This window comes from Maylandia zebra, linkage group LG17, assembly GCF_041146795.1.
Source record: "Maylandia zebra isolate NMK-2024a linkage group LG17, Mzebra_GT3a, whole genome shotgun sequence".
Lineage (NCBI taxonomy): Eukaryota > Metazoa > Chordata > Actinopteri > Cichliformes > Cichlidae > Maylandia > Maylandia zebra.
The window spans coordinates 1,244,168-1,271,125 of NC_135183.1; the positions used below are offsets into that span (position 1 = coordinate 1,244,168).

General features: G+C 42.9%; 1 protein-coding gene across 2 annotated transcripts in view; it reads left to right on the forward strand.

The window, feature by feature from the left end:
• chst11 (carbohydrate (chondroitin 4) sulfotransferase 11) overlaps window positions 1-17,339 on the forward strand; it is a 98,910-nt gene extending 81,571 nt beyond the window's left edge. For both annotated transcript variants that reach the window (XM_076875766.1, XM_076875767.1), the window contains exons 3-4: window positions 10,877-11,106; window positions 11,186-17,339. In XM_076875766.1, coding sequence (XP_076731881.1) covers window positions 10,877-11,106; window positions 11,186-11,807 — 852 coding nt within the window. In that variant the 3' untranslated portion in view covers window positions 11,808-17,339. The remainder of the gene's footprint in view (window positions 1-10,876; window positions 11,107-11,185) is intronic.
• The last annotated feature ends 9,619 nt before the right edge of the window (window positions 17,340-26,958 follow it).

Genomic DNA, 26,958 nt, shown 5'->3' on the forward strand with positions numbered 1-26,958 from the left:
CAACTCATCAGGAAACTGACAGACCTGGGCATCAGTTCCCTCATCTGCAAATGGTTACTGGACTTCCTGACCAACCGCCCCCAACATGTCCGGCTGGATAACCGCTGCTCATCTACCATCACGATGAACACCGGTGTACCACAAGGCTGTGTGATGAGCCCTTTCCTCTACTCCCTCTTCACCCACGACTGCAGACCTGCTGATGGTTCCAACACTATCATTAAGTTTGCAGATGACACCGCGGTGATTGGCCTCATCAGTGACAACGATGGATCTCATCTGGATGACCAATTGCTCCAAGCTGGTCAAGAAGGCTCACCAAGGACTCTTCTTCCTGAGAACCACCTGTCCTCAGACATCCTGGTGAACTTCTATTGCTGCACCATCGAGAGCATCCTGACCAACTCCCTGAAGAGGGAGTAGAGGAAAGGGCTCATCACACAAGGCTGTGTGATGAGCCCTTTCCTCTACTCCCTCTTCACCCACGACTGCAGACCTGCTGATGGTTCCAACACCATCATTAAGTTTGCAGATGACACCACGGTGATTGGCCTCATCAGTGACAACGATGAGGCCGCCTACAGGGAGGAGGTGGATCGTCTGGCTGAGTGGTGCGACACAAACAACCTGCTGCTTAACACCGAGAAGACCAAGGAGCTCATCGTGGACTACAGGAGGAATGCTGACCCACATCCACCCATCCACATTAAGGGGACGGCTGTGGAGCGTGTGAGCAGCTTCAAGTTCCTGGGAGTCCACATCTCCGAGGATCTCACCTGGACGACCAACTGCTCCAAGCTGGTCAAGAAGGCTCACCAGCGCCTCTTCTTCTTGAGGACTCTGAGGAAGAACCACCTGTCCTCAGACATCCTGGTGAACTTCTATCGCTGCACCATCGAGAGCATCCTGACCAACTGTATAACAGTCTGGTACGGGAACTGCTCTGCCTCGGACCAGAAGGTGTTGCAGAGGGTCGTGAAAACTGCCCAGCGCATCGCCGGAGCACCACTTCCTGCCATAAAAGACATCTACAGGAAGCGGTGTCTGAAAAGGGCTGGGAAAATCATCAAAGACCCTAGTCACCCATCACATGGACTCTTCACCCTCCTGCCCTCTGGGAGCTCCGGACTTAGACCACCAGGTACCGGAACAGCTTCTTCCCCACAGCTGTCAGACTCCTGAACTCTGCCTCCTGACATCTGACCCACGTTAACACATGTACTGAACATACACCCATAACCACCTACACTTTATATAGCCTCTGTAGAAAGTAGCCACATATTTCACTGATCTTAACTGCACTACTGTATAATTCTGTATAAACAATCATTCTGTACAATATAATTATAATTCTACAACTGTTTATAACTTGCATATTTCTGTTTAGTTTCATATTTATATCCTGTTCATAGCCTGTACATACTTATAGTTATAGCATATTCATAACATACCTTCATACCGTGTACATTATAACGTACCATAATAGACCCATTTCTGTAATATATCTATATACCTATATTATTGCTAATATATATTTTGTAATATATCTATATCATGGCTAAAGCACTTCTGGATGGATGCAAACTGCATTTCGTTGCCTTGTACTTGTGACATGTGCAATGACAATAAAGTTGAATTCTATTCGATTCGATTCAAAGCAAAAAAAAAAGCAACGGAATTAACAAACAATCCTGACTAATGACCAAAAAGTACAAACTGAAATAATAATGAACTCAATAGGACTGTTTTTTTATTATTGTTGTTATTTTGGAAATTGTACATTGTATATCATTTTATTTTCACTTTTCTACCAAAATAATAACTATTGCCGCTTATTTTGAGTGATCATTGAGTGCATGTCCTTACATTAAAACCAAAGGAATCTCAGAGCTTAGCTTTAGCAGTGTTATCTATCTGAAAATCAGGACTGGACTGATACCACAGCAGCTCTACTTTACACTGACTGCAGCAGAGTTAACAGTGCGTAATTTTCTTGATAATGTAGACGTCTAAACCCAAACAAATTCTTGTTTGCTGCATTTGAGGCCATCAAATCACAAACTCGAACAAACAAAACAAACAGAAAAGAGAATGTAGTTGTCACTGGGTTTTATTGAAATCCTATTTCTCATTTTTTCCTTCGACGTCTCCTTTCTGATTTTTTTCTCCCTGAGGGGTGAAACACACGATGCAGAGAGACAAAGTAAAGTGCTCATGAGAGGAAGAAGAAAGGTTGATTGCACTGAGGGAAAGTCAGAGCACTTTGTCATTATCTTGTCTTTGGTGCTATGATTATACCCCACACTTTTCTCTTTGCTGTTTAGTCACAGACACACGCTAGTTCTCTGCACAAGTGTATATTTAAGTACAACACACTGTTGATCCAGAGATGTACATCAGCGCACACGTTCTACATATACAGTAAACACATATCACTGCACACATGTACGGCCTCCGGGTTCATTTCATTCTCTCGTGTCACTGCGCCGCCTGCTTAGTTTAACTCTTTGTTGCATTTTAACCCTGGAAAGTAAAACAGACGTCTGTATTACGAGGCCACGAGCACGTATCCAGAGAGGAAGATAAATAACAAAGTAAATATGAGTAAAACTTTTTCAAGGCTCACGTTTTAACAGTCACAGCAATGCATTATTAGTCATTAACTTCTGAATCCATTCAGATTAAATGTTGATAAATCCAATAGCTACGTTTTAAAAAAACAGGGATATACTCTCCGCTTTCACTCTGTTAAGCAGTCAGTGGTTCTTCCACAGACCGACAAACTAAATCGACACTCTCCCTTGTGTGTTTCATTTTTCCTCGTCAGGTAAAAACAAATCAGCTGGCAGAGCAGCATAAAACCCTTGCACATCCAAAGAGTTTACAGTATAACATTCTTCACATGAACTTTAAAACGTTGGGCTGACATCAGAGATACAGTGTAAAGACTATTCTCTGTCCTTGTGGGTTAGCTTTCACCTGTGAAGGAGGTCTGTCTCCGGGCTCAGGTTGCCGGTTTAACGTTACCGTGGGATAGGGACGGCCGGCCTTACCCAGGTGTCGGATATCCTGGAGTTTAAAGCATGAAATGACCATGCTGCAGAGTTCACTAACCTCCTGTCCTCCTGTCACATGCATGCATGAGAAGGATTCGGTGCCTACCCCCAGAGTTACAACACTGTTAGGGTTGAAAAGCTACAGATCGTCACAAGACACTAAAGACTCCATAAAAACCTCTGCCAGTTAAATTCTTATGATGGTCTGTTAACAGCCCCCTCAGAGAAGGCGAGGCCTCCAGGCTCCACTGCTGCTTTTACAGATAAACATCCAGGGCTGTGTGTCAAACTGTAGCCTCTAATGAAACATCTGTGAGTGGCTGCTGCTCAGGGTGGTGTTTTGGGGATTCCCAGATTATTTTTACTTTATTAGCAGTACTTTTAACTGCTACTGCGAATGTGTTAAGAAGTGAACCCTGCAGCAAGTAGCATCATAGCGAGCATGTATCTGTGTGTGTTTGCATGTTTACTTGACCTTGATGGCACCTGGCAGGAAAGCTCAGTGCTTCTAGCCCCTGGCATGAACACTGTCTCCATTCATGGCCTTCCCACACTGCCCTTATGCAACAGCGTCAGCACAAAAATCATGAATCAGTAGATTCACAGATTTAAAGCTGTAGCTTAGAAAGGCTGCTTTTGTGATGCTCAGTATTTAAACATTGCACCAGCCATGTTTGAGATAAAACACAGAGCAGTCGAGTTCAGGCATCTGTGGTAAGTACGTGCAGTTTGTTAACTGAATATGAGGCTGGCAGGCAGATTGGCATGACATCAGTAAATATGTCAGTATCATCAGGACCCAGTGTATGTGAGTTAGTTAACTGATCGTATCCAGCTAGTAGGATACAAGGTCGAGAGGTTCTTGTTCTCAGTTTGCCACTGAAATCCTCTGAATCTGCACAACAGAGTCACAGAGTTCAAAGTTAGACTCACAGAATATCACTGATGGTGGGAAACATGCCTCATATAAATGTTTTACATTTCCCTGAGAGCTGTTGACTTGAAGTTGCTGTTGTAGCTCAACACTTTACTGAAGAAGGTAATAACCACGACCACAGCTTTCCATAAAACATCAAAGCGGGACAAGAGCATCAAAAACAAACTCATTTTAGACTGATCGGATTTTCCAGTTTCAGTGTAGCAGAGACAGAGAGGGCTGAAATGTATTTCAAATGTATCCAGTTACACTGTAACAGTCACACTTGCTACTTTGAATGAAGCTGCTGTCAGCAGCTACACCCGAGTGCTGTCTGTGTATAAAAGCCAGCAAGACTCAACAAATTTGGCATTACAAACATTCTTGCTTTACAATCAATTATTTAACATTAAGCTTATTATTTTCTGCAGCATTTGCTTACTCCTCCTTCAGAGCAGCTCAGTAGACAGCTGTGCTCTTTTTCTAGGTATGAATGTATGAGGAAGGAATATGAAGCAGAGTGCTTCAGAAAAAGAGTGTGTGTTCTCAGTTATCCCACTGGAAAAATACAGGTACAGAAAAACTTCCTCAGATCCAGTCGGTGTCTCCGTGGCTGCAGGCGGTTATTGTGTCATGATGATTGGCCCAGTTTCTCCTCAGCAGCTACTGGACTTCTCATAAATGACATAGTGGAAAAGTCCATGTACTGCTGGTCTTATTGGAAAGGATGAATCTGCCTCATAAAGCTTTCATAGCAGAGCCTTGTTACCTTTCATGCAGCGACCCGTTAAGCTCTATGGTTGCAAATCAGGTGCTATTTGGTACAGTTGTGGCACACTGGCGGCTTTATGCCTGCCTGCTTTATGAATGCCAGCCTGTGCGCACAGACACAGACTGCCTTTAGTGCTCAGTGTGTGTGACAGAGAGGTGCTTTGATGAATCCTGTTGATCTTTGTTTGGCTGTCTTCACAGCTGGCGAGCAGAGAGAGAAGCTAACTCAGCGACCCGAGACGGGGAGCGCAGACGGATGAATTTTTAGGAGACAAAACGGAAACGGCATTCTTATGATAATAAGCAGCATCGAGCTAAAGACAGGATACGTGCTGCTGCTGCACTTCACCCTCTCGACACTGGACTTTCTTCTTTTCACACACCCACTGTAAAGTCTTCAGAAACACAAGGCATACACAGAATAAATCGGACGGTTAAATGTACACAGGAGTAATGACTGTTGCGGCGTCTAAATTGCAATAAGGAGCAGAATCTTAGCTTCATGAATGAACAGTGCCTCTCTAAACAAAGGGAGGTATAAATCAAATGCATTAGTTTCTCTCTTTCAGCACCTTAGTGGAGCGTCTGGCTCCCCACCATCACCCACCCATAGCCTCTATATTCATGTGGTCTACTTCTTCTGCACGTGTCCAAACCGTCTCAACCTTGCTGCTCTAACTGTGTCTCCAAAGCACTCAGCCTGAGCCGTCCTCATGCACTTGTTTCTAATCCTGTCCGTTGTCGTCACTCCCAATGACAGTCTGTCCATTTCCAGCCTTTTGTTATGTCTCACTACTGTCTCATGAATCTCCCCTTTCACTTTTGCTGCTGTGCTTCTGTCACATATTTTTCACCTCTCTTATGCGTCCATTGCTTCACACGGTTGACCTCAGGTATTTAAACTCATCCACCTCCACTACCTGTACTCCATGCAGCTGTCACACTGTCGTCTTCTCGTTCACACACATGTATTCTGCCCTGCTTCTGATGACCTTCATCCCTCTGCTCTCCAAAGCATACCTCAACACACCAGGTTGTCTTCTATCTGTTCATAGTCTGCAGACACTCCCATCTGATCTCATCTGTCAGCCATTGCAAAGAATTAGAGCTGATTGCTGATGTGATCCCATCCCTACCTTAAACAGATCTGTTCACACACTCATATATGTGCTGCACCAGCCACTCCTGATTCCTTCAGCACCACAGTTCCTCTCCAGGCATGCTATCATATGCTTTCTCTGTGCTGCTGTCCTGACCTTTTCTGTGCTTCTCCATCAACACTCTCAAAGCAAACATTGCATCTGTAGTGCTCCTTCTTGGCATGGCTATACCGCTGCTCACTGATTATCAGCCCGCCAAGAACTCTTTCACATATTTTCTTGGTATGGCTCATCAGCTTTATCTCTCTGTAGTTACTACAGCTCTGCACATCATCATTGTTCTTGAAAATTGGCACTTTGTCTCCATTCCTCAAGCATTTTTTCATCCTCCTAGATTGTGTTAAAAAAAAGTCCGCTGTATGTCATCAGGACCAACCACCTTTCCACTCTTCATCCTCACGTTGTCCTTACTCATCCTCTGCACTTCCTGATTCACTAACTGCCATCCATCTGTCTCTCTCTCTTATTTTCTTTCATCACAAACCCCTCAACACACTCCCTTCAATCATTAGTACATTTCCTTTCTAACTTAGTCTGTCAGTCTAGCCAATAAAGTCCATTTCCCCTTCTGTTGGCACCGTTGTAGACCAGTTTGAGTCCATCTCCTAAGCTCCTAGCCTCCCCCTTATTTACCCTGGACAACTGCACGCACAGTATATCTACTCTCCTTTTATCAGCCAGCTCTCTTTGCCAGTCAAGTCATAGTCTTTCCTTCTCACTCGCTGCATCCTTGTCCATTTTGTTCTTTCCCTTAACCTTTTGGTCCTCAGCATTTAGCTTATTCTGAAGAAACATCCTCAGGTCATTACGTGAGACAAATTGTGAATTTCTTACTTTTGCACCATGAAAATTCATGACTCTAACTGGAACATTCAAGTGTATTTTTAGTCATCTTTAGCTACATAGTAAAAGTCTTTAAGTCCTAATCTGTACTAAAACTGTTTGATTAGTAACAGAAGATGATTTACTGTCAAAAATATGGTTGGTTCAATCTTTATTTTAGCTTTCAGAATATTTTACACTTGTCTTAACTTTGTTACAATACAGAAACACAGGTTATAGCACACGTATATAAAACTACTGCCAAGGCAGCCAATTAACAGTCTGATGAAGGCTCTGTCAGAGACTTTGGTCAAATCAAAGTGACCAAACTGATGTGGAGTAACCCTGAGACTTCCTGCGTCGCTGGCTTGCTTTGCTTTGTTGATACTTTAGCCTTGGGTCTACGTTTGTATGTAAGCTAGTTTACAGACTTTCACTGGAATATGTTTCTTCTGTCCTTTAGCGATCACTTCCTGGCTTCCTTCCTTTATCTCTTTCTTTGCTATCATCAGCAGATTAGGAGGAAGCTATTCATTACCACCGCTGCGACAAGCGGCTCAGCGCTGATACACAGATGATATTTCAAACTCATAACAACTTTCAGAGACAATAACACAGTCGTGGTGAGGAAATGAAGACTTGAAATATTGAAACACAGTCTCCATGTTGCCCTTTCATCACTTTCTCACACATTTTAACAACAAATGTGCAACAAGGAGAGGATGTGCATTTCCCATCATCTCGAACCCTCAGGATAAGGAAGTAAAGCCTTCCCTGTTTGCAGATACGCTGCTGACAATGACTTTCGTGGTGGGATTAAGGATTTCCAGCCCCCCGGTTTTCTCAAAGTTGTGATGGTGTTTGCCAGAGAGAAATAGGGACTAAACCTTCACTTCCATATCAGTGCATGGTGTCTGTAACACTAAGTAATTCATCATCTAGTATACCTGCACGCAGAAACTGCTGAGCTGGATGTTTGAGGCTCTTATTGGAAGAGATCAAACTGAATTAGCCATAAAATGTGTCGCGGCTAACTACTTTTATAGCTGTGGTTTTATGACATTTTATGACACTGGCTCTTATTTGGTGCCGTTTCACTAGCTTGTGTCCACAAAGTATCAGGGCAGAAATGGGCAAGCATATTTGCTAGTGCTATAGTCTGCTGTCCAATGGGAAAAGCTCGACATGGCCAGAGGTCAGTGACCTCCACCACATCTCATCTCCTCCTCCTGCTTTTCATCCCTGTCCTCACTCTTCATCAAAACCCCACAAGAGACTTCACAGGGCTGCCTAAAGATGAGATAAGTGGTAGAAAGTGATCCCAGAGAAAGAAGAGAGATGAGAGGAAAACTGAGGGCAAGCCTGAGAAGATCCCCTTGTCTCTTTTCCCGAGTTAAATACAGTTTAAACTGTGCTGAGATGGAGGGCTGCATGTCTGCTGCAACATTTGAGGGAATTATAGCCTGATGCTCCCACTTCTTCCTTTTCTTTAAGAGTTTCATCAACAAAGAGCTCTTATGCCTTAGTGGGCTTTGATGCTTTGGAGTTGATGACCATGACTGCAAAATGCATAAAAGAGCAAACAAGTGGAGACGCACAAAAGGAGCACTTCATCTTGACTGGAGACTTTCATTGTCCATCCTGAAAAAGCTCCACTTCCCTTTCCCAAAAGCAGGAGTAACTATGGGAATAAAGGACGCCCACTATTGCTTTAATTCTAATAAAGACAGCAACGTTTGAAAATACTCTTTTATCGTTGCCCAATGAAGAAAGATCTAGATATTACTTTTTCTCTGGTGGGAATAAAATATTGTGTCTTGTGCAAAAAAGCAAATCTTAGTTTAAAATAAATCATAGTTTTGTGCAGAGCTGTCTAATGTGACAGGAAGTTATTTTTTGGTCAGGGAGAGCAAGGATTGCATGTGTTTTATTTATTTATTTTTACTACACAAAATTACATTTGACTGCAAAATATCGTAAGTGCTGGGCAACCGTGTTTTTGTATAGGGATATAACCAAAATACAACCAATTGGCAATGTTTTACACCGAGGCCCAGTCAGTGTGAGTCAGTGTGAGTCAGTGTGCTTCTTATAACTGAGACACTACTGTGCAAACAATTGTCAGGAGACAGGTTGGACCACCAGGTGACTCACAGTATGAAACTGCTTTGCAAACCTGTCCACATCATTTTTGTGGACAGGTTTGTATTTGTATTTAAATGTAGAGTATTTTTGTGAGATATACTTAAATGAACTGAGCACTAGATAAGTGAACAGAAAGATAGTGAGAAAAAACGATTGTAAGTACTTTATTTTTTGGTTTAGTTCAAGAAGTGTATTTTATAGATGCTGACTTATGGGGGGCAGCACGGTGGCATGAAGGTCCCTGGGTCCGACTCCCCCATGTAGCCGGGGCCTTTCTGTACTCCAGCTTCCTCCCACAGTCCAAAGACATGCAGTTAGTAGGGTTGGGTTAAATGATTATAATTGCCCGTCGGTGTGACTGTCTGTTGTGTTTGCCCTGCGATAGACTGGTCGCCTGCCCAGGGTGTACCGCGCCTCTCGCCCCAGCTGGGATCGTTGTAGACTTGTTAGCTACGGGATAACAGGAGCACATCGTGCAATCCCCTACTGTAAAAGCTTTCCCCATGATGCCGTAGCAAGCTGTGCGTGTGATGAACTGCAAACTTGGAGACCTGTTTTGAAAGCTGGCGTCCAAGAGAATCACATGCAAACCTCTTTAGTCAAAGCTGTGTTCGTGTACAGACTCCCTGTTAGCCCCAGTGTTGTTTCATTACTTCATGTCAGCATCTCTCCCACCCTCTCAGCCCCTGACAGTGTATCACTGAAAGGCCATGGCTGTGTGGAGTGGGACAGAGTGGTAAGGCTGCAGGCCACAGTAAAATCAATTTAGATACTGTGAGGAACCCAGAGCACTGCCCTACAGGGGAATGTAGACCCAGAGGAAAAATAATCAAGAGGCACGAGCAAACATTCCCGCCCCTAAAATGCAAAACTTCCATACTGCTCTTACTCTTCTCATTTCTTTCTGTAACCTCATCCTTTCTCTCCTGCCACGGTCGGCTTCACCACAGGCATCACTGGGACGGTGAAATATGCCTCCGATAAATGATTACCAACTGGAGCCACTCATACCGAACTCGCAGGATCTGTAATATTCTCCAATATCATTATTTTCCTCCACACCCATGGACTAATCTCTATCACAGTCTGTGGAATGACTCAAATAAGGCAAAAAGATAGAGTGAATAAAGAGATGAGTATGATAATAAAGCCTAAGATTGATAACTCGCAATCTAACTGCCTGTCTTTTCCATATCCGTCCTCATGCCCTCTTTCTGATTCATTTCAGTTGTAGAGTGCTCGGCTTTTTCTCACTGCCGTGTTAGTGACCAAGAGCACTAAAACATCTTTAAGTTTCAGAACAAATGTGTGAAATAATATTTTATTATTCTGCTACAATAACTAGTGTAGTGAGTTAAATATGAATGTTGGTGACTAATACAGTATGTTCCCTTTCTTGGGAAAGGTTTAGTTCAATTATTGTCAACAAAAATCCCACAATTGTCACATTTTGCTACATTTGTTACAAACGACTTGCGCAGAGTTTAGCTAATGATGAAGTGTTGTTGGGTTTAATTATTGGATTCCTTATCAGATCAACTGGTAATAAAACCAGTAGGCAGTTCATTTTGTTTGTTTTGTTCATCCCTTCACACAGATTACAGCCGGGCTTTCACTGGGACATACTCGTCCAAACTAGTAACATGGGAATTGGAGCTTTTCATTTAGCCAATGAGTTTTTCTTCTTTAAGCTTGTGGTTAGCTGAACCCAATCAATCACAGCTGAAAAAGAAAGATTTATTTTTTACATCAGCCTAAAGAGGGTTCATTGGTTTATCTGGTAATTATCCTGAAAGTTGGCTAACCACCCAGTTTGAGCTGGGAACCAGTGTTTGTTCAGGGACCTTTATTGCACATCACACATTGTTTACTCTGGATTCTTTTCAACTCTGTGCTGTAAACTACATAATTAAAGTAAAACTGACTGTTCACATCTTGTGCTGTACTTACCCTCCTGAAGCCTTTTATTTGAATTTCACAGTAGTCTCTCTCTCTCTCTCTCTCAGACGGAGTTATCAGGAGCTGCTGTCCTCCACCAGGCCAGGAGGGATCAGGTAGTCGATGCCTGTCGGGTCTACAGTGCATCGAGTCGGAAGCGGAGAGTCCTGACACCCGGAGACCTCAAACACCTCGTGGTGGATGAAGACCATGAGCTTATCTACTGCTATGTCCCCAAGGTGGCCTGTACCAACTGGAAACGTGTCATGATGGTGCTTACAGGCCGGGGCAAGTACAGGTGAGTTTGGTACTGTACAGAGAGGAAGGAAAATAAGTGCTTCTGTTGTTCTTCACTGTCTCGTGCCTCTCTCACGCAGTGACCCAATGGAAATTCCTTCCAATGAAGCCCACGTTCCCTCCAACCTTAAGACACTGAATCAGTACAGCATTGCCGAGATCAATCACCGCCTCAAGAACTACCTCAAGTTCCTTTTTGTTCGTGAGCCCTTCGAGAGGCTGGTTTCTGCATATCGCAACAAGTTCACCCTCAAGTACAACTCATCCTTCCACAAGCGCTTTGGCACCCGAATCATCCGCCGCTACCGCAAGAACGCCACGCAGGATGCCCTGCTCAACGGGGCTGATGTCAAATTCAAAGAGTTCATTGAGTATCTGGTGGACCCGGCCACACAGCGGGACGGACTCAATGAGCACTGGCAGACTGTGTACCAGCTCTGTCACCCGTGTCACATCCACTATGACATGGTGGGCAAGTATGAGACACTGGAGGAGGATGCAAACTACCTGTTGCAGCTGGTGGGTGTAGGTGACTCCCTGCGCTTCCCGACCTACGCCAAGTCCACTCGTACCACGGATGCTATGACGGCTCAGTTCTTCAGCAATATCAGCACTCAGCAGCAGATCCAGCTCTACCAGCTTTACAAGTTAGACTTCCTCATGTTCAACTACTCCATACCCAGCTACCTGAGGTTGGAGTAATGGTGGACAGAGATGGGACTCTGAGAGCGGCTGATTCGGTCAAACAGATAAAAGGAAATGAGCGGAGGGCAGAATTTTATGGGAACAAACTTGATTTAAAAAACTGTAAAATTGATGTGTAAACAGGTGCCGGAGGTGTGTGAGTTTCTGGGAATAATTCAGAGGATGTTCAGTCAGCACCGACTGGACAGGGATGTGGGCTAAATGGACTAGACGCATGCAAAGACTGAAATGTGTGGGTGAAGCAGGTCTTCATGGTTGTTATCCTCAGAGGATGGACTGGATGAGGGATTCTCCTGATGTTGTTCCCTACACGCAAACTGCTGACAAATTAGGCTGCTTCAGATTCTGCAAAGCAAACAGCGTCCTCGCACGTGCCCTGACCCCAAAGCATTATGGGAGCTAAGTTTGTCTCCTCCTCCTTCTGATCAATATAGAAACTCCGCCAAATTGTAAGGCACACTTCACATCTTCCACCGAGCTCTCGGCGTGGCGAGCCAGTACCCATCATGCTTGCTCTCATTAGATTCATACAGCTGAGAGGGAAACTGCCTCATCACCACCTCGAGGATTACTGCAGCTGATGGCTGCGGTTCCATTCTCAAGACCTCCACATTAGTAGTGTGGCGGTGCAGCCGACAGCTCGCTGTCACTGGTTTCTAGCATTAGTTTGTCGGCCCTTCTGCCACAGCAGTGAAGTGCTTACGTATCATTGCCTGTAACACCAAGCATCCTTAATACTTTGAGCTACAGAACGTGTCTGGACAGGTACAGGATTCGCTCAGTGGGCGCACCGGCCTGCCTCTAACCTACAAGACGAGAGACGGCCTGTGTGGCTGTTAAAGGGTTAAAGGCGCTGAGTCTCATTACCGCCATGCCCTGCATAGAGGAGCTTCGTGGACGTGCCCCTGCTCCAGCAACCAAACCTGTTTTTCACTAAATGATCCTCTTTTCTCGTCTTCATGCTTCATTTGTTTTTATTGTCTTATGAATCACTGCTGCGAGCAGCAATGAAAAGATTATTTAATTTGCTTTGTTGTTGAAACTAAGATGGAAAGAATTTAATATTTTATTTTCTTGGGCTGAAAAACATTTAGGACACTTTAGAGAAGTTCAAACTTTTTCATTTCTTGTGGTACATTTTTGGCCCTTGGCTTTGTCTTTCTGTGCTTCACATCATTCAAAATTTATGTTTTTTTACATTTCTATTGTCAGACGTTTGGTGCCAAAATGGCTGAGGGCCTCAGAGACCCACAGTCACTGTTAAGTGCACATCTTTGCCATTTAGGACATCCCAAAGAAGACACGTCAACAATCAACATAACAGAGAAAGGATCCTGTGGTGTGATTAATGTTGTGTAATGTCAATAACTACACAGGAGGGAGGATGGGCTGCCCGTCACACACTATAGTGACAGAGGGAGTCGTTTTGTGTTTTACACCAGTTTGTACATTTTAATCCACTCCAGCTTCAAATTAATTTCACAGCGTTAGAATATTTAATTTATATAGCACCAAATCACAACAACAATCCCCTTAAGGTACTTTATATTGTGAGGTACAGACCTGAGAATAACAGAGAGAACAACAACTGCCTTTGAAGCACTGTGGCGACAGTGGGAAGGAAAAACTCCCTTTTAACAGGAAGAACCCTCCAGCAGAAGCAGGCTCAGGGAGGTCAGCAGATCTGTGTGAGGGGGCATTGTGGTTAATATAGTCAATTTAATTCAATTCAGGATAATTCCATGTTTTCGTATCGCACCAAATAACAACAACAACAATCGCCTCGAGGTGCTTTAGGTTGCAAAGTAAAGACCCTCAAAATGTGACGAGAGCGTTCCAGCGGTGATGACGTGGCGACAGTAGGGTTATCACAGCTCAGGCTTGATCACTGAGTTTGATCTCATCCTGAGAGATTAGCAAGACAAGCGTAAATATATATATAACACTACTGATTGTACTTCATTAAGGATTTTGATGGTTTTTGAGTCCCTAACTCTTTGGAGTTGCAGTATGATGTTTTCTTTCTGATAGAATAAATCCAGGTCCACTCTGCTTGAAAACTGTCTCATTATGACCCCTGGTTAGTCAGCACATCTAAATCAGATTGCACATACGCCTTTTCCCCCTCGGGCTGGATGTTGTAGCTGCAGATCCCTTCTTGTTGCTTTGGACTCATTGCTGGTGTCCGTTTGTGCACATGCCCGTGTCTGGAGGTTCGAGTCAAACAGCCTTAGTTTTCCTTTCTAACACCCACAGACATCTGGCTCTAATAAAGGAACGAGTCTACTGGGCTGGCTTGTCGCCCCGGTCCTCATCCTCCAGCAGAAACAATGGTTATATTCTCATCTGGGCCTCCTCCTGGGTCAGGCGCACACAAACACACTCACACAGACACACACCAGCACTGCTGCTGAGGTTATTGCCACGCAGCGTCTTACTCAGCAGTTATAGGGAAAGCCACGAGCAGGCAGAACCTCACACTGTCAGAGCTCAGTTTAAACGGCTCATTTTGCGCTCAGAATGAAAGACAAACAATGCACAAAGGACCTCTTAACCTGCAAACAAGCCATTACAGCGGCCTCTCTTCACACTCCGGTTTCTCTCCTCCTACATCGCTCCAGAAGTGGCCCCCTGGTTTAAAAACAAAACCAGAACAAAAAGGCTCAGTGTCAGTGATCAGTACTGTCCATGCAGGAATACGCAGCCTGCTTAAGCAAACAGAGCCCACGGGGACTCCTGCAGCCCTGAGACGCTGTCTCAGTCTCTCAGTTACAAACAAGCAGCAACATTTAAAGTTATTTTTCCTCCATAGCTGTGTCTATATTGAGGACTAGCTAGTGGGTATATTTATGTTGTTTCTGAACGACGTCTGCTTTTAGACTGAACTACACATTTGCTGTCTTCTAACAGCAGTTTTCCTCTTGAGGATGAGTAGATGATGTTATTTTTCTGCTTTACTTGTATTTTTATTTTATTGTATTGACACCCAGATTTTGTAAATACAAGACAGAATCGTTTCAGAAGCAGGAAAATTGTGTTTGAAGTGAAATTTCCTGTAAATTTGATGGTAGAAAGTTCAAATGGAATCCTGACTCAGTTCTGTGCTTTGGAGTGGGTGTCAGTGTGCCTGGCTCATGATACACACAGTGTAAAAGATGGACATATCTAATATAATCTGACGTATTTGTTAGTGACATTCAGCTATGCAGGCTGGAGCTGAGCATTTCTGTCATTCTGAGTGAAAACAGGAGACACGGTGCAGCGCCTGGCCTTGGATTGGACTCTTTGTCAGTGATGATGTCAACAGATTAAGTCTTTTAGTGTAAATACACTTATTTGTTCAGGTCATTTATTTGTTTTTTACTTTCAGAGTTCAGATTGCTAACATGCTAAAAAAGAGCTGATTATAAAGGTAGAAGATACAATTTAAGTGGGTGAGCACGCTGCTAGTTTGGCTAATGACCTAACCCTCGTCACCTGTTTCCACCCAAACGCTGCAAGCTCTCAGTCGGCTCACTCGCTCACTCACAGCAGTGGAGACACAAAGGTCGTTTCAGTCTCTCTCTCTGTGGGGACACTTTTCATCAGCAGAGACACCATATTTGAAAATAAGCATCATATCATCAGCACAGAAGGACAAAGCCAGGATGATTTCTTACATGCGTCCTCTGCCTGTGTCGTGTCAGACATATCTGAGTCCCAGCACAGGATATTTTTGTACAGTCCAAACATGATGTCATTCATTCTGCTGTTATTTTTTGAGCTGTGATATTTATGACTTACTTTGGTTGCCTCATACATACACACACAGACACACACACATTACTACTCTCATTTTTCTGTGCCTTTCATTCAGAGGCGACACAGAGACACAGTGAACATCCTGCAGTCACATTAGGACAGAAGGCGTACATCCTCAGTTATAACCTTACTCATACCTGCAATAAAGAAGTGACCCCATCAGGTATGACTTCAGCTTTATTTTTAGAAATCTGTGGGACGGACATGATCCTGAAAACTACAAACAAATGAGCGTTCGTCAGAAGTTGCTCAGTTTATTACAGCTTGGATTATTTGGAGTATTTTGTCCAACAAACTGGTAATACCGGTATCACCACAACAGGTTAGTGTTAAAGACACACAAGTCAGAGCAGTCAAAGGATGAAAAAGTTGTGGACATTTTATCCCCCACCAATTGCAAGCACTTGGATGTTGTTGGCAGTCGCTATAAAATCGACTCTCTCAGTGTTGTAGGCCTCTAAGTGAGCCGCTGGTTGCAAGAGAAACGTGGGTATTCCCTGACTGGTTGGAAAACAGTTGGAGTTTTTTTGACTTCACCCAGTGGCTGCCAGCAGCTTCCAGCAACCACTTGCCAACTGGTTGGGGAATACACATTTTCCCCTTGCAAACAGATGTTGCCAGATGGGTGCGACTGGTCTCTAGACTTAAACCACTTTATTTTTAGGTCAAACAGCAGCAGACTCAGCCAAAATATCTGTAACAATCCCAACAACTAGCAGAGCAGAATAGTATGAATATGTACAGCACAGATTAGTTATCCAACTAGCACCAGAACAAGCTAACATTCTGACAGCTGAAAACTTTGCTAAATATAACTGCACAAAATTAACTATCAAATGTAAATCTTTCTAAAGTGTTTATGAAGTATACAGGCCGAAAATGGTACCTACATAGTAAAGTCAGATTTCCAAAAAACGTAACCATCTTTTCCCAGTTATTGATCCTGTTTAAGATGCAAATAGTTAGCTTGGTTGTAACACTGTTACTCTTGCCAATAAATATTTAATAGCAATGACTCCAAAACTAACAACCCAAGTTATAATAAACTGAGATGGTGTTTATTATAAGTGATCTTATAATAAACAAGTTAGCCTGAGTAGGCCTGCCCTTCGCATGCTCAGCGACATCTAGGCACGTTTTCAAATCAGTTAGCATTAGCATGGGCATGACCTGTCCAAGCAGGTTTCACGTGTCTCTGTGTCGCCCTGACGTTGTGTACGTCCTTCAGCAGAGGCCCCGCACGTCTCGTGGTTCCAGCTGCTTCCCGTGCTGCCAGGAGGCACGGATGTTGCGCTGTAATGTGTGGGTGACCTTTTAATTTAAACGATCAGTGTGTGATGCTGCGTTATTCCATATCATCAGCGTTTTCACCATGTGTGCTGTATCAAAGAGCTATGTGTCAGTGGAGTTTGTGCGCGTGTGTGCGCGCCACCACTGCTCCAGGAAGTCGAGACCCTCGTTCCAACATGTACCATTAATTTATTTATTTATTTCTAGATACTGCTTCCCTGCTCACGTTACCATGGCAACACACCCAAATTTTCTATATGTTGCTTTTCCTTGTGGGACAGCCTCTCGCTGTGCTCTTTTACTCTGTTCATTTTCAGGGGTACTTTCCAAAATCATGAATAATGAATAATGTACACTGTGTGGGAGAGTGGGGTGGATCCTACAGCAGCGTGACCCGTGGTTTATCCTGTTTTCACAATAAAATGACACTGAAATCCACTTTGTCTGTGTCTCCTTCTGTCTTGTGTGGAACTCGTGTACGCTTCTATCTATGGGGTTGGTGGATTCTCTAGCTCCTAACTAGTCTGGCCATTTTTATTGCCATGCTACTTCAGAAAGGCGATGTCTCTGTCGTGATGCACAAAGTAATTTACCACACTTGTCAATATGTTTTACTGTTATGGGCAATAGCTGACCATTCCAATCACAGGGCATCGAATACTGCTGCTCTGTCAGGTGGTGCTTGGATAGGATCAGAAATTTTAGAGAAAGTATGTCCCATCACAATAATCTATGCAGACAAGCTGTAACACGCTCATTGTGATTAAATCTGACTTTGAGTGTCCATATGGGACGGGTTTGCAGTAACAGACCTGTTACAATAGTGGAAACAGAGACGTCTTGCCACCAGGGGCGGAGCGTGGGGGTGGCTTACTGGGCTTAAGCCCGGGTTGTTTTGTCAGAAGCCCGGGGTCTTTTGGAGTGTAATTTTTTCATAGTTAGATGCCTGGCTGACAACTGTATAAAACAAAAAGTGCAAGCAATATTCGAAGCACATAGTGCACACTGTGGGAATTTACGACTGTGCGTGAATCCCCCCTGATATTGGTATGATCCGAGCTCAGGCACTAAGCGACTGAGCGAGAGGGCGGGGCAGCTGCTGCCTGTGAGTGCGCTGTTGGAGAGATGGAGCCAGCCATACTAAGGAGAGCTTAAGTTTGAGCAGGTACCAAAGCAAATCATTCGTACTGTACAAATAATGTAAATATGACGGTGCATCACGAAAGATTGATATCAAACTGATCACTTGACCAATATTACGTTACTTGCTCTTCAAGTGAATCAACAAATGGCGAAATGAAAAGCCGAACAAATGCTATTTTTTTAGAGTCTTAGCTTACGTGTGTTTATTTCATATTTTCAGTTCTTACCCTCCCCTACGGAAGAGGATTAGGGCCACTGGAAAAAAAAAAAAAGAATTCTGACTTTAATCTCAGAATTCTGAGAAAAAAGTCAGAATTCTTTTTTTTTTTTTCCAGTGGCCCTAATCCTCTTCCGTACTCCCCGACTAAATCGGTTTCAGTTATGTACTGAAATATAAGAATGGACATTAGAGGCTTCTTTCAAAGAAAAAACTCAGGTAAATGTTATTTTATATATTATGCTTTGTATGTTGTTCAGTATATTTCTATGCAAAACAAGAGGGATTTCAGTACACAGCAGGATATTCACAGTTGTAACCAGACATTTACACTTTATGGAGAAAACATAAAACATTTTTACTGTACAACATCAATTTAGAGTAAACTTTTGTTTTAGATGAATATTGAAATATATTTTGAATTAGTTAAATGTCAGAATAAAGAGAGACAGAGCTTCTATTTTTTATCACTTTCATCAAATTTAGGAGCACATGTACACTAAGTTTATTGTTAATTAATAAGAAAACTCCAGACGATTCCATTCTGAGCTGAAGAAGCTTCTGATAGGTTCGTAGAGTCCATGTGAGTAAACTGGTGGCACAGCTGTGGATGCATATAAGGCAAAACACAGAGCCTGTTTCTGTGACATGGGAACATCAAGAGATGTCAACAAAACACCAGGAACAGAACTGTGGAGCTCCATAAGTGTGGCTCAGTTTGAATACAATTTGGTGCCATTTACAATTAAGAAATACAGACAGTTTCTCTCTTTACTCTTAAAGTTAACAAATATGTTTTTATATTTATCAATCTAAAAAAATAAACATTTAGTCTGATTTGATGTTACAATTAAAAAAGTGTTGTGTTTTTATCTGAAGAGTACATAAATATGCGGTTTCAACTGTATATTTGATGATTGTCAGCACAAAGAGAGAGAGAGAGGAACAGAGAGGGAGAGAGAGGGAGATGGAGAATGAGGACAGAACAGAGATGAACAAGAGCAGGTGAGACACACATGGTTGTTTACCAGAAGTATCACCGTATCACAGGTCCTCATGTATCTCGTACCTAGTGTTTCTTTTTAGGTTTGCTATTTTTCAAATTCTACATTAATTAAGTTATGCAGGCTTGTTTGCACAACAAGGCTGAATAATTATATAAACTTTTCTCAATCTAAATAGTGGACTTTGGTAGAATTAAAAAATAAGTGTAGTGCAGGTCTATGATGATTTTTAGTGCTGCTATCATCTAGTTCTGATTCTGGTTCTGTCTTGGTTAAGTCCTCAGTAATCCTGATTTTGAACTGTTGTAGTCCTGTTTTAATTCTGGATCAGTTCTGGGTCTGGTTGAATTTGGGTTTAGTCCTCGTGTCTTGATGCAGCCCCGACTTTGTTCTGCCTCGCTGCTTAATTAAAAAACTAGTTTAAGGTGTCCTGCACATGTGATATATATTTTTCCCTATATGAAGTCATTCTTTTTTGAACAAAACTCAAAACAAAGCCTATTAATCTTTCAGTCATTTCTACACCCCCCCCCCCCCCCCCCCCCCCCCCAAAAAAAAAAAAAATCCCACATGCATACTACCCTTTAGGGCTAAGCCCCGGGTGTTTCAAATGTCTGGCTCCGCCTCTGCTTGCCACTAGGTCATCTCACATTACACAGTTTCAGATGAAACGTGATTTGGATGTCAGTGAACTGAGAAGTGTTAGGCAGGTGACATTTTCTAACTATTTTACGAGTGTTGTCATTATTTCCTCCTCCAAGAACAGGAAACTACAATTCATACAAAGTCACCAAAATTAGAAGGAAAAAGTTTGATGAGTCTTAATTTTAATGGTAGGGTTGACTCTGTCAGTCCCCCGTTGAATGGGTGGTGTAATGGTGCACATGACCATCATAGCCAGCCTACCTGCGGACCTACATATCGATCCTTTTAGAGGAACTTTTTACAAACAGCTCTCCTTCAACGGCCAGTTATCCAAGACCATCCAGAAATTCTCAGAGCCACAGTATCACTGTGTCTAGGCAGGGTCCTGATTTACAGTCAAGCAGGTAACCCAAATGTCTGACCTTTGTTTCGTCTTGTAAAAGGTAAATGGACTGGCTCTTATATAGCGTTTTTCTACTCAAAGTGCTTACGGACTATTGCAACAACACATCATCAGTAGAGTAAAACTAACCATGATGGCCTAAAACCAGCTCGCATTCCCTATTAATGCGTCAATTCTGCTACAAAACAACAGAAAAAGTCGACATCGAAGGATTAATACTCCATAGGTCAATTCAAATGAAGGTATTATTCTGTCAGTAAGTCAGCAAGTGTCTCTAATTGTGTAATTTTTCTAATGTGTTAACTGTTTAAATTTTGGACAGTGAATTGGCATCAGTTGTTATTGCAGAGCTAATGTGATGTAATTATTTATAGACAACAATCTGGATGACAAATCTGAACTGTGAAACCATTAAAACAGTTTGTCATGTAATGTGGCTCCAGCTTCCCGCCACCACATGGATATAAAATCACAATAAAAGACATTCGTGACCCGACATACACGACTCCTTAGCCTGCAAGTCTCTAGGTTCTCTAGCAGGCTCTGTCCAAACGACAAGCAATTAAATGCAATTTATACATATATAAAATGATTTTGCACACCTATGGTAGAGACAGTGCAGATATACAAGCTGGCGGGCAAGACTGAATAGTCTAAATGTTTTCTGGACCGTCTACTTTGCCAGGAAGAGGAATTAGAGGGAGCACATGGCATCTTTTATTCTGGATACTTGATGACACATTTCGCTTTGATGAAAAACTCTTAGCCGCTGTGCAAATCTGTCTTAGACAAGACGGTGATGATGTATCGCATTCTCAAGAAGCTACAGATGCAGAGCTAGCAGAATGATGCATGAGCCAAGACAATTGGCCAACCCACTCCTGAATATGACACCTCCTTACTTCCTCATGTGATAGTTGATGGATTAGACCAACTGAAGCCAAACTTCACCAACAGCAAACATCACTTGAGAAATTAAGAGATTGGTGTCCTTCTTGCAGAAGTTAGCAGAGTTATAAACATGGCATGCAGGCTATTAGCTAAACGAGTTAGCGGAGGCATTGTTTGTTTGTTTTTGGTTTTTTTCCTGTCCCATTTGGTTCTTTAGCCGTCAGAACTGTTGTCTGAAGACCAACAATGAGACCCAATGGATTTACTTGCCAAATGGATCACCACGGCCTTGCCGTATTGATCCATTTGATCGACCTTTGTTGCCCCACAGGACCCGGGGCAGCCCACCCGACCCCACCGCAGAGGAAACTGTACCCACCCTAACATTCAATCATCTCCCAGACTGCACAAGACAGTAGACACCCAGGTTAAGTTTATTCTCCACCTCTCCTGTGACTCTCCCCCACCTGCAGAGTGGACTCCTCCAAGGATGGAACAACCTCCCTGTCAGTTGAAGAGCCCCCTAGTTAGGTCGATGCGCCAGAGGCCCCCTGCGCCAGGGCTGAGCGGAGGCATTGTTGAGTTGCACCCAAAGTAACAACATTTTCAAATAAAGTAATAGTTCCATAAAGATCAAAGCATGGCCTTATATATGATTTTACACTGAGATATTTGATGCTTTGCACATTTGAAGAGTAGATCCTGTAGTCTTTTCATTATCTCATTACAGTGGTCCCACATCGTTGGGTTTCAAACAGGCATCTGTGTTGTAGCTGACTTGGATGATTCGTTCCACAAGTGAAACCTAACTCAGGTGCAGGTGGAGGGTGGAGACACACACAGACACAAACAACCTACCATTGTGAGCCCGTCTCTCTTGATCGCATTGTCGTCCTCAATAAACACGTGCTGGAGTGCTCTCCAGTCTGCCCATAAACATGTCCTCAAACCAAGACGTACGTTCTGCAAGGCCTCTGGCCATAGTTACACTCGCCGTCTCTTTACACACTCAGAAAAATAAAGTCATCATCAGACCAGCTAAAATGATGTGTATCCACACAAAAGAGCTCAGACTCTGTGGGGGCCAGACTGGGAAACCTGGCTGGTCCCAGTCTGGGCAGGAGCCCCTAGAACCATCGTAATATTTACTACTCCAAACAACCAGTGTCAATAATTGATCAACGTATTGATTGTGCCTTACAGACACATGGTTACAGCAGGCTGAATCCTTACATCAACACCCCGAGTCATGCAAACTGTCAGAATGCTTGAAGCACAGCCTGAGGAGGAGTGGCAGCAATCTGTCACTGTAACCACAGATTGGGGTGCTCAGCTGAAAGCCTGACTCCTTGTTCACCTTTACTGTAAAATCAAAACCAGTAAAAGAGTATTTCCTGAGAAACCTCTTCTGTCTCCCCATGTTTGGATAACATTTACAATAATAATCTTTCTTAAAGTGTTGTAATTATGTTTAAGGAAGAGATACCTCAAACTGATCTAAGGTTGGTATGTGTTCCTCTCACCTTAGAGCAGACCACACATAAGCTGGACAGGAAATGGCGTTGCGCTCATTTATATATTTCCGTTTGCTTGATGAACAAAAGCCCTCTGCTAAGCGAGGACGCCTTACTGCTCGTCACTGATGAAACGAAAACAGGAACAAAGCACGATTCAGTTTTAATCTTTAGTAACACGCTACGTATCACAGACTTTTAAGGTGGCGGTGATTAAGCCTTTACTTTCTAAGCAAACATCTGACTGTCTTAGCTAATTGTAGACTCATTTCTAACTTACCTTATATTTTAAAGAATCTTGGAAGAGTATTTGTCAGACAGCGAAGACAGTGAAGGTTACAAATGATCTTCTTATAGCCTTTGACAGTGCACTCATCGTGATGCTTGTCCTGCTAGACCTCAGTGCAACATTCAGTTCACAGAGAACAGAACACAATGAGGCTATTAAAGGAACTTTGCTGCAGTGGTGTGAATCACATCTATCTGTTAGACTCCAGTTTGTGCGTGGAAATGCGTCTGTAACACAAAAGTTAGTCTCAGAGTTCTGCAGGATTCTCTGCTGGGACCAGTGCTTCCCCAGCATTATTAGAAAAACTTCACACATTTTCATTGCAATGCAAATGATACCAGCCTTTATATACCATAGTCACAGAGACTAGTCAGTGACCCCTTGTTGCTGGAGTAAAATCTGTGTGCTGACTGTTGCAGGGTGAAACTAGTCATATAGATCTCCCTTGTGATTGTTTGGGGTAATTGATGATAATTTGCATGAAAAACTCTCCAATTAGTCTGTGGAAGTAGTGAAAGTGATGCAAACAAGAAATAAAGTTAAAAGTTGGGCCTTGATGCTAAAACCAACACATTTCAAAAGGTGCAACTTTTACTTTGAGCCAAAGCGCTCTCCATTCACAGTGTCACTGCTCTTAATGAGCAGCTGAAGTGCTGGAAACCTGCAAGTGATCAAAGGAATCTCCAGCTGATTGTAAGTGTAACCAGTTTCAAACAGTGGTAGCAATCTCAACCAACCACTCGTCAACTGGTCAGGTAATACAGACTTTTCCACAGGGCCTCACAGTAAGCACACCTTATTGAAACTAGGATTTATCCCATGATATTGATGCTCAAAGAGTGGATGTTACATTTATTCGGTTGTGGTATTTAGCAGAGTTTAGGTCTGCTTTTCTCAAAAATAAGTGAATAAATAAATAAGGCAAAGGCTCAAAAATTAGAGCAAAGTCCTACAATTCAAAAATATTCATAGGATGAAGATAAAAGTTTGCATGGCTTCGTTAAAGAGAATAAAGTTGTTCAAAACAATTAACCCATTCTGAGTGGATGCAGTGAGAGACACTGGGAGTGTGTACTCCTACAGACAAAGTGTTGGTCTTTGCCTGACGAGCAACTTTCTTTACTGTTCTTCAGTTTTCCCCTTGCTCTTAAAATACTTTTACTGTCGTGTAAGCATAACAATAATATCCTAAAATTGTGCATTTAAATGTTGCTCCTTGTTGACCTTACATACACTTTGCATAACAGCCGATCTACTCATTTAAATTCAGTTTTTATTTTTGTTTTTTGTTTTTAATTTTCTCTCAAACACCACTATACTAGCATCAACATGGAATTACAATAATTTGTAATTCCATGTAAAAGTCCTGTCTTAATGATGGGATTGTGATGCTGATAAATCCAATAACTTCACCAGTTTTTCTTTCTTGCTTTCAGCAGATTTACATAGCAGTCTCCCAACCTTACAGCCATACATGATAAATACATACACAGCATGTTGTGAACACACGTGCACACTGCAGCCCTTCTTTTGTCAAACATGATGCTCTGCTGCCCATGTTTGTGATAACTCTCATGCCGCCGTTATTGCTAATTATGAAATCCCGGGTTTACTTATCAAGTTGATCATGTGATGATTAGCTTGACTGTCAATTTTAAAGTGAGTGAAGCCAGACACAAACATGTGTTTCCATTATCTGGAATGAGAAAAAATTATTCGTTATAAAGCCTGGATGTGAGTCAGACTGTCACTGAAGGGGCAACAGAAAGTGAGTGGGCAGTAAAGTTTGGTGAGAGCCAGGGCTCCAGAGACATGGAGACTGCTGGCTGTCAAAGTTCTCGAACAAGAGGAGAATCAAAAGTAAGTGCAGGGAAATACAAAAGCAACTTGAAAGCAGTTGAACAAGCTAGCACTGAGGTTGCTGTAATGACCTGGCAGAGAGTGGGTGGATAAGTTGCTCCTTCAGTACTGCAGAGGGGTGATTAGATGATGAAGTGCAAGTATGTCAGCCAGAAATCGAGCTGAAAGCAGTGAGAAGCCACACCTCTGAAAAGACCTGACAGACACACGTACATTAGGCTCACTCCAGAGGCAAAAGGAGACCACCAACCCCCTCAGAGACAGTGGGAGGCAGTCTGCAAAAGTTCAACCACAGCTCATAATGACAGAGTGCAGGACTCGAAGACACGAGTGCATTATCATACTCTAACTGTTTAGAGATTCATATTTTAAAGTCTTATGTGGATGGTTACAATAATGTAACAAGGTATCTGTAGAGTGCAGTCAAACTTTCTGACCTGGTGTCCAACCTGGGCAAGAGTCTTCAGCCTGATCAGCCAGTCACCAGTAACCAGTGCTGGTCTCTCTACACTTTCCAGCAATACTGAAAATAATGATGCAGGGTGGCAGCAGGATGCCCCGACAACTTCTGGCCTGGAATTAAATGTGGCTGACAACCTAGAGTTTATTCCAAAGGTGCTAATCGAGTAGCCATTGAGAGCCTTCATTATGTGGGTAGACTGTCCACTCAGTGAGAGTTGTGTGAGCAACGTTTGGAGGCAGTGACAGAACAGCTACTAGGTCCTGGTTAGCTCTGTCTGTGATTGCTGGTTTGTGGATGAAAGGCTAACCTGTACAGTCCTACTTTTGAACTGTAGAGTTTGAGAAAGAACGCCAGTAGTGACATAAAGTATCAGATTTACCAGAAGACCTGCAGTCGAAGGGTGATGAAGTACTTCCTGGACATCTAGAGTACGCTGAGGGCTTATGAGAAAAAGAAGCAAGGATGGTTTGTCCTTTGTTTTGTCTTCCTCCCATTGCCCCCAACTGGTCTCCACAGATGCTGCCTGTCCCTGAGCCTGGTTCTGCTGGAGGTTTCTTCCTGTTAAAAGGGAGTTTATACTTCCCACTGTCGCCAAATGCTTGCTCATGGGGGGTTGTTTGATAGGGATGATCTCTGTAGAGTCTTTATCTTACAATATAAAATGCATTGAGGTTGTGATTTGGCGCTATATAAATACAACAGAATTGAATTCAACTATGATAAGTACATGGAGTATGTTTTTTTTATGTGATAATAATAATAATAATGGTTTAGATTTATATAGCGCTTTTCAAGGCACCCAAAGCGCTTTACAATGCCACTATTCATTCACTCTCACATTCACACACTGGTGGAGGCAGCTACAGTTGTAGCCACAGCTGCCCTGGGGCAGACTGACAGAAGCGAGGCTGCCATATCGCGCCATCGGCCCCTCTGGCCAACACCAGTAGGCAAGTAGGGTAAAGTGTCTTGCCCAAGGACACAACGACCAGGACAGAGAGCCCGGGGATCGAACCGGCGACCTTCCGGTTACAGATACGCTTCCCAACCCCCTGAGCCACAGTCGCCCTTAACTACTGATATGAGCCCTTAACTACTTTTGACATTTTTCTCTTACTGTAATTAAATGATCCTTTCTGATAGGCTAACACAGCTGACTGGTTAATGCCAATCTAATATTACACAGTCCGGCCTTGGACAGTAGCTCATATTGTTACTGCCTCCGATGCTCCTGCTGTTTCTTACTCCTTCTCATTAGAGCTGCAGCAGCTGTGTTTGTATCTCAGCCTGCATCACTGCAGAGACCATCATCTTTTTCATTACACCAACACTGTACTCTGCCACACTTTGTGGTTTCTTGTGTAAATATACAACCCACTGACTGACCTCTGACCTCTCTGTGCTTAGGGACCCCAGATCAAACTTAACTGTTTAACCTCCTCAGGCTCAGTGAAGAGTTTAAGAGAATCGTTGACCTAATGGCTGCATATTTAAACGCAGTTTATAATCTTTAATGCATCTTGAATGATTAAAAAACTGGGCACAAAAGTTTTTATTTATTTGGATTTTCTCTAACTTGCACAGGGTGAAAAGTATTTATTCATACACTAATATTTGGTTTAATGGTC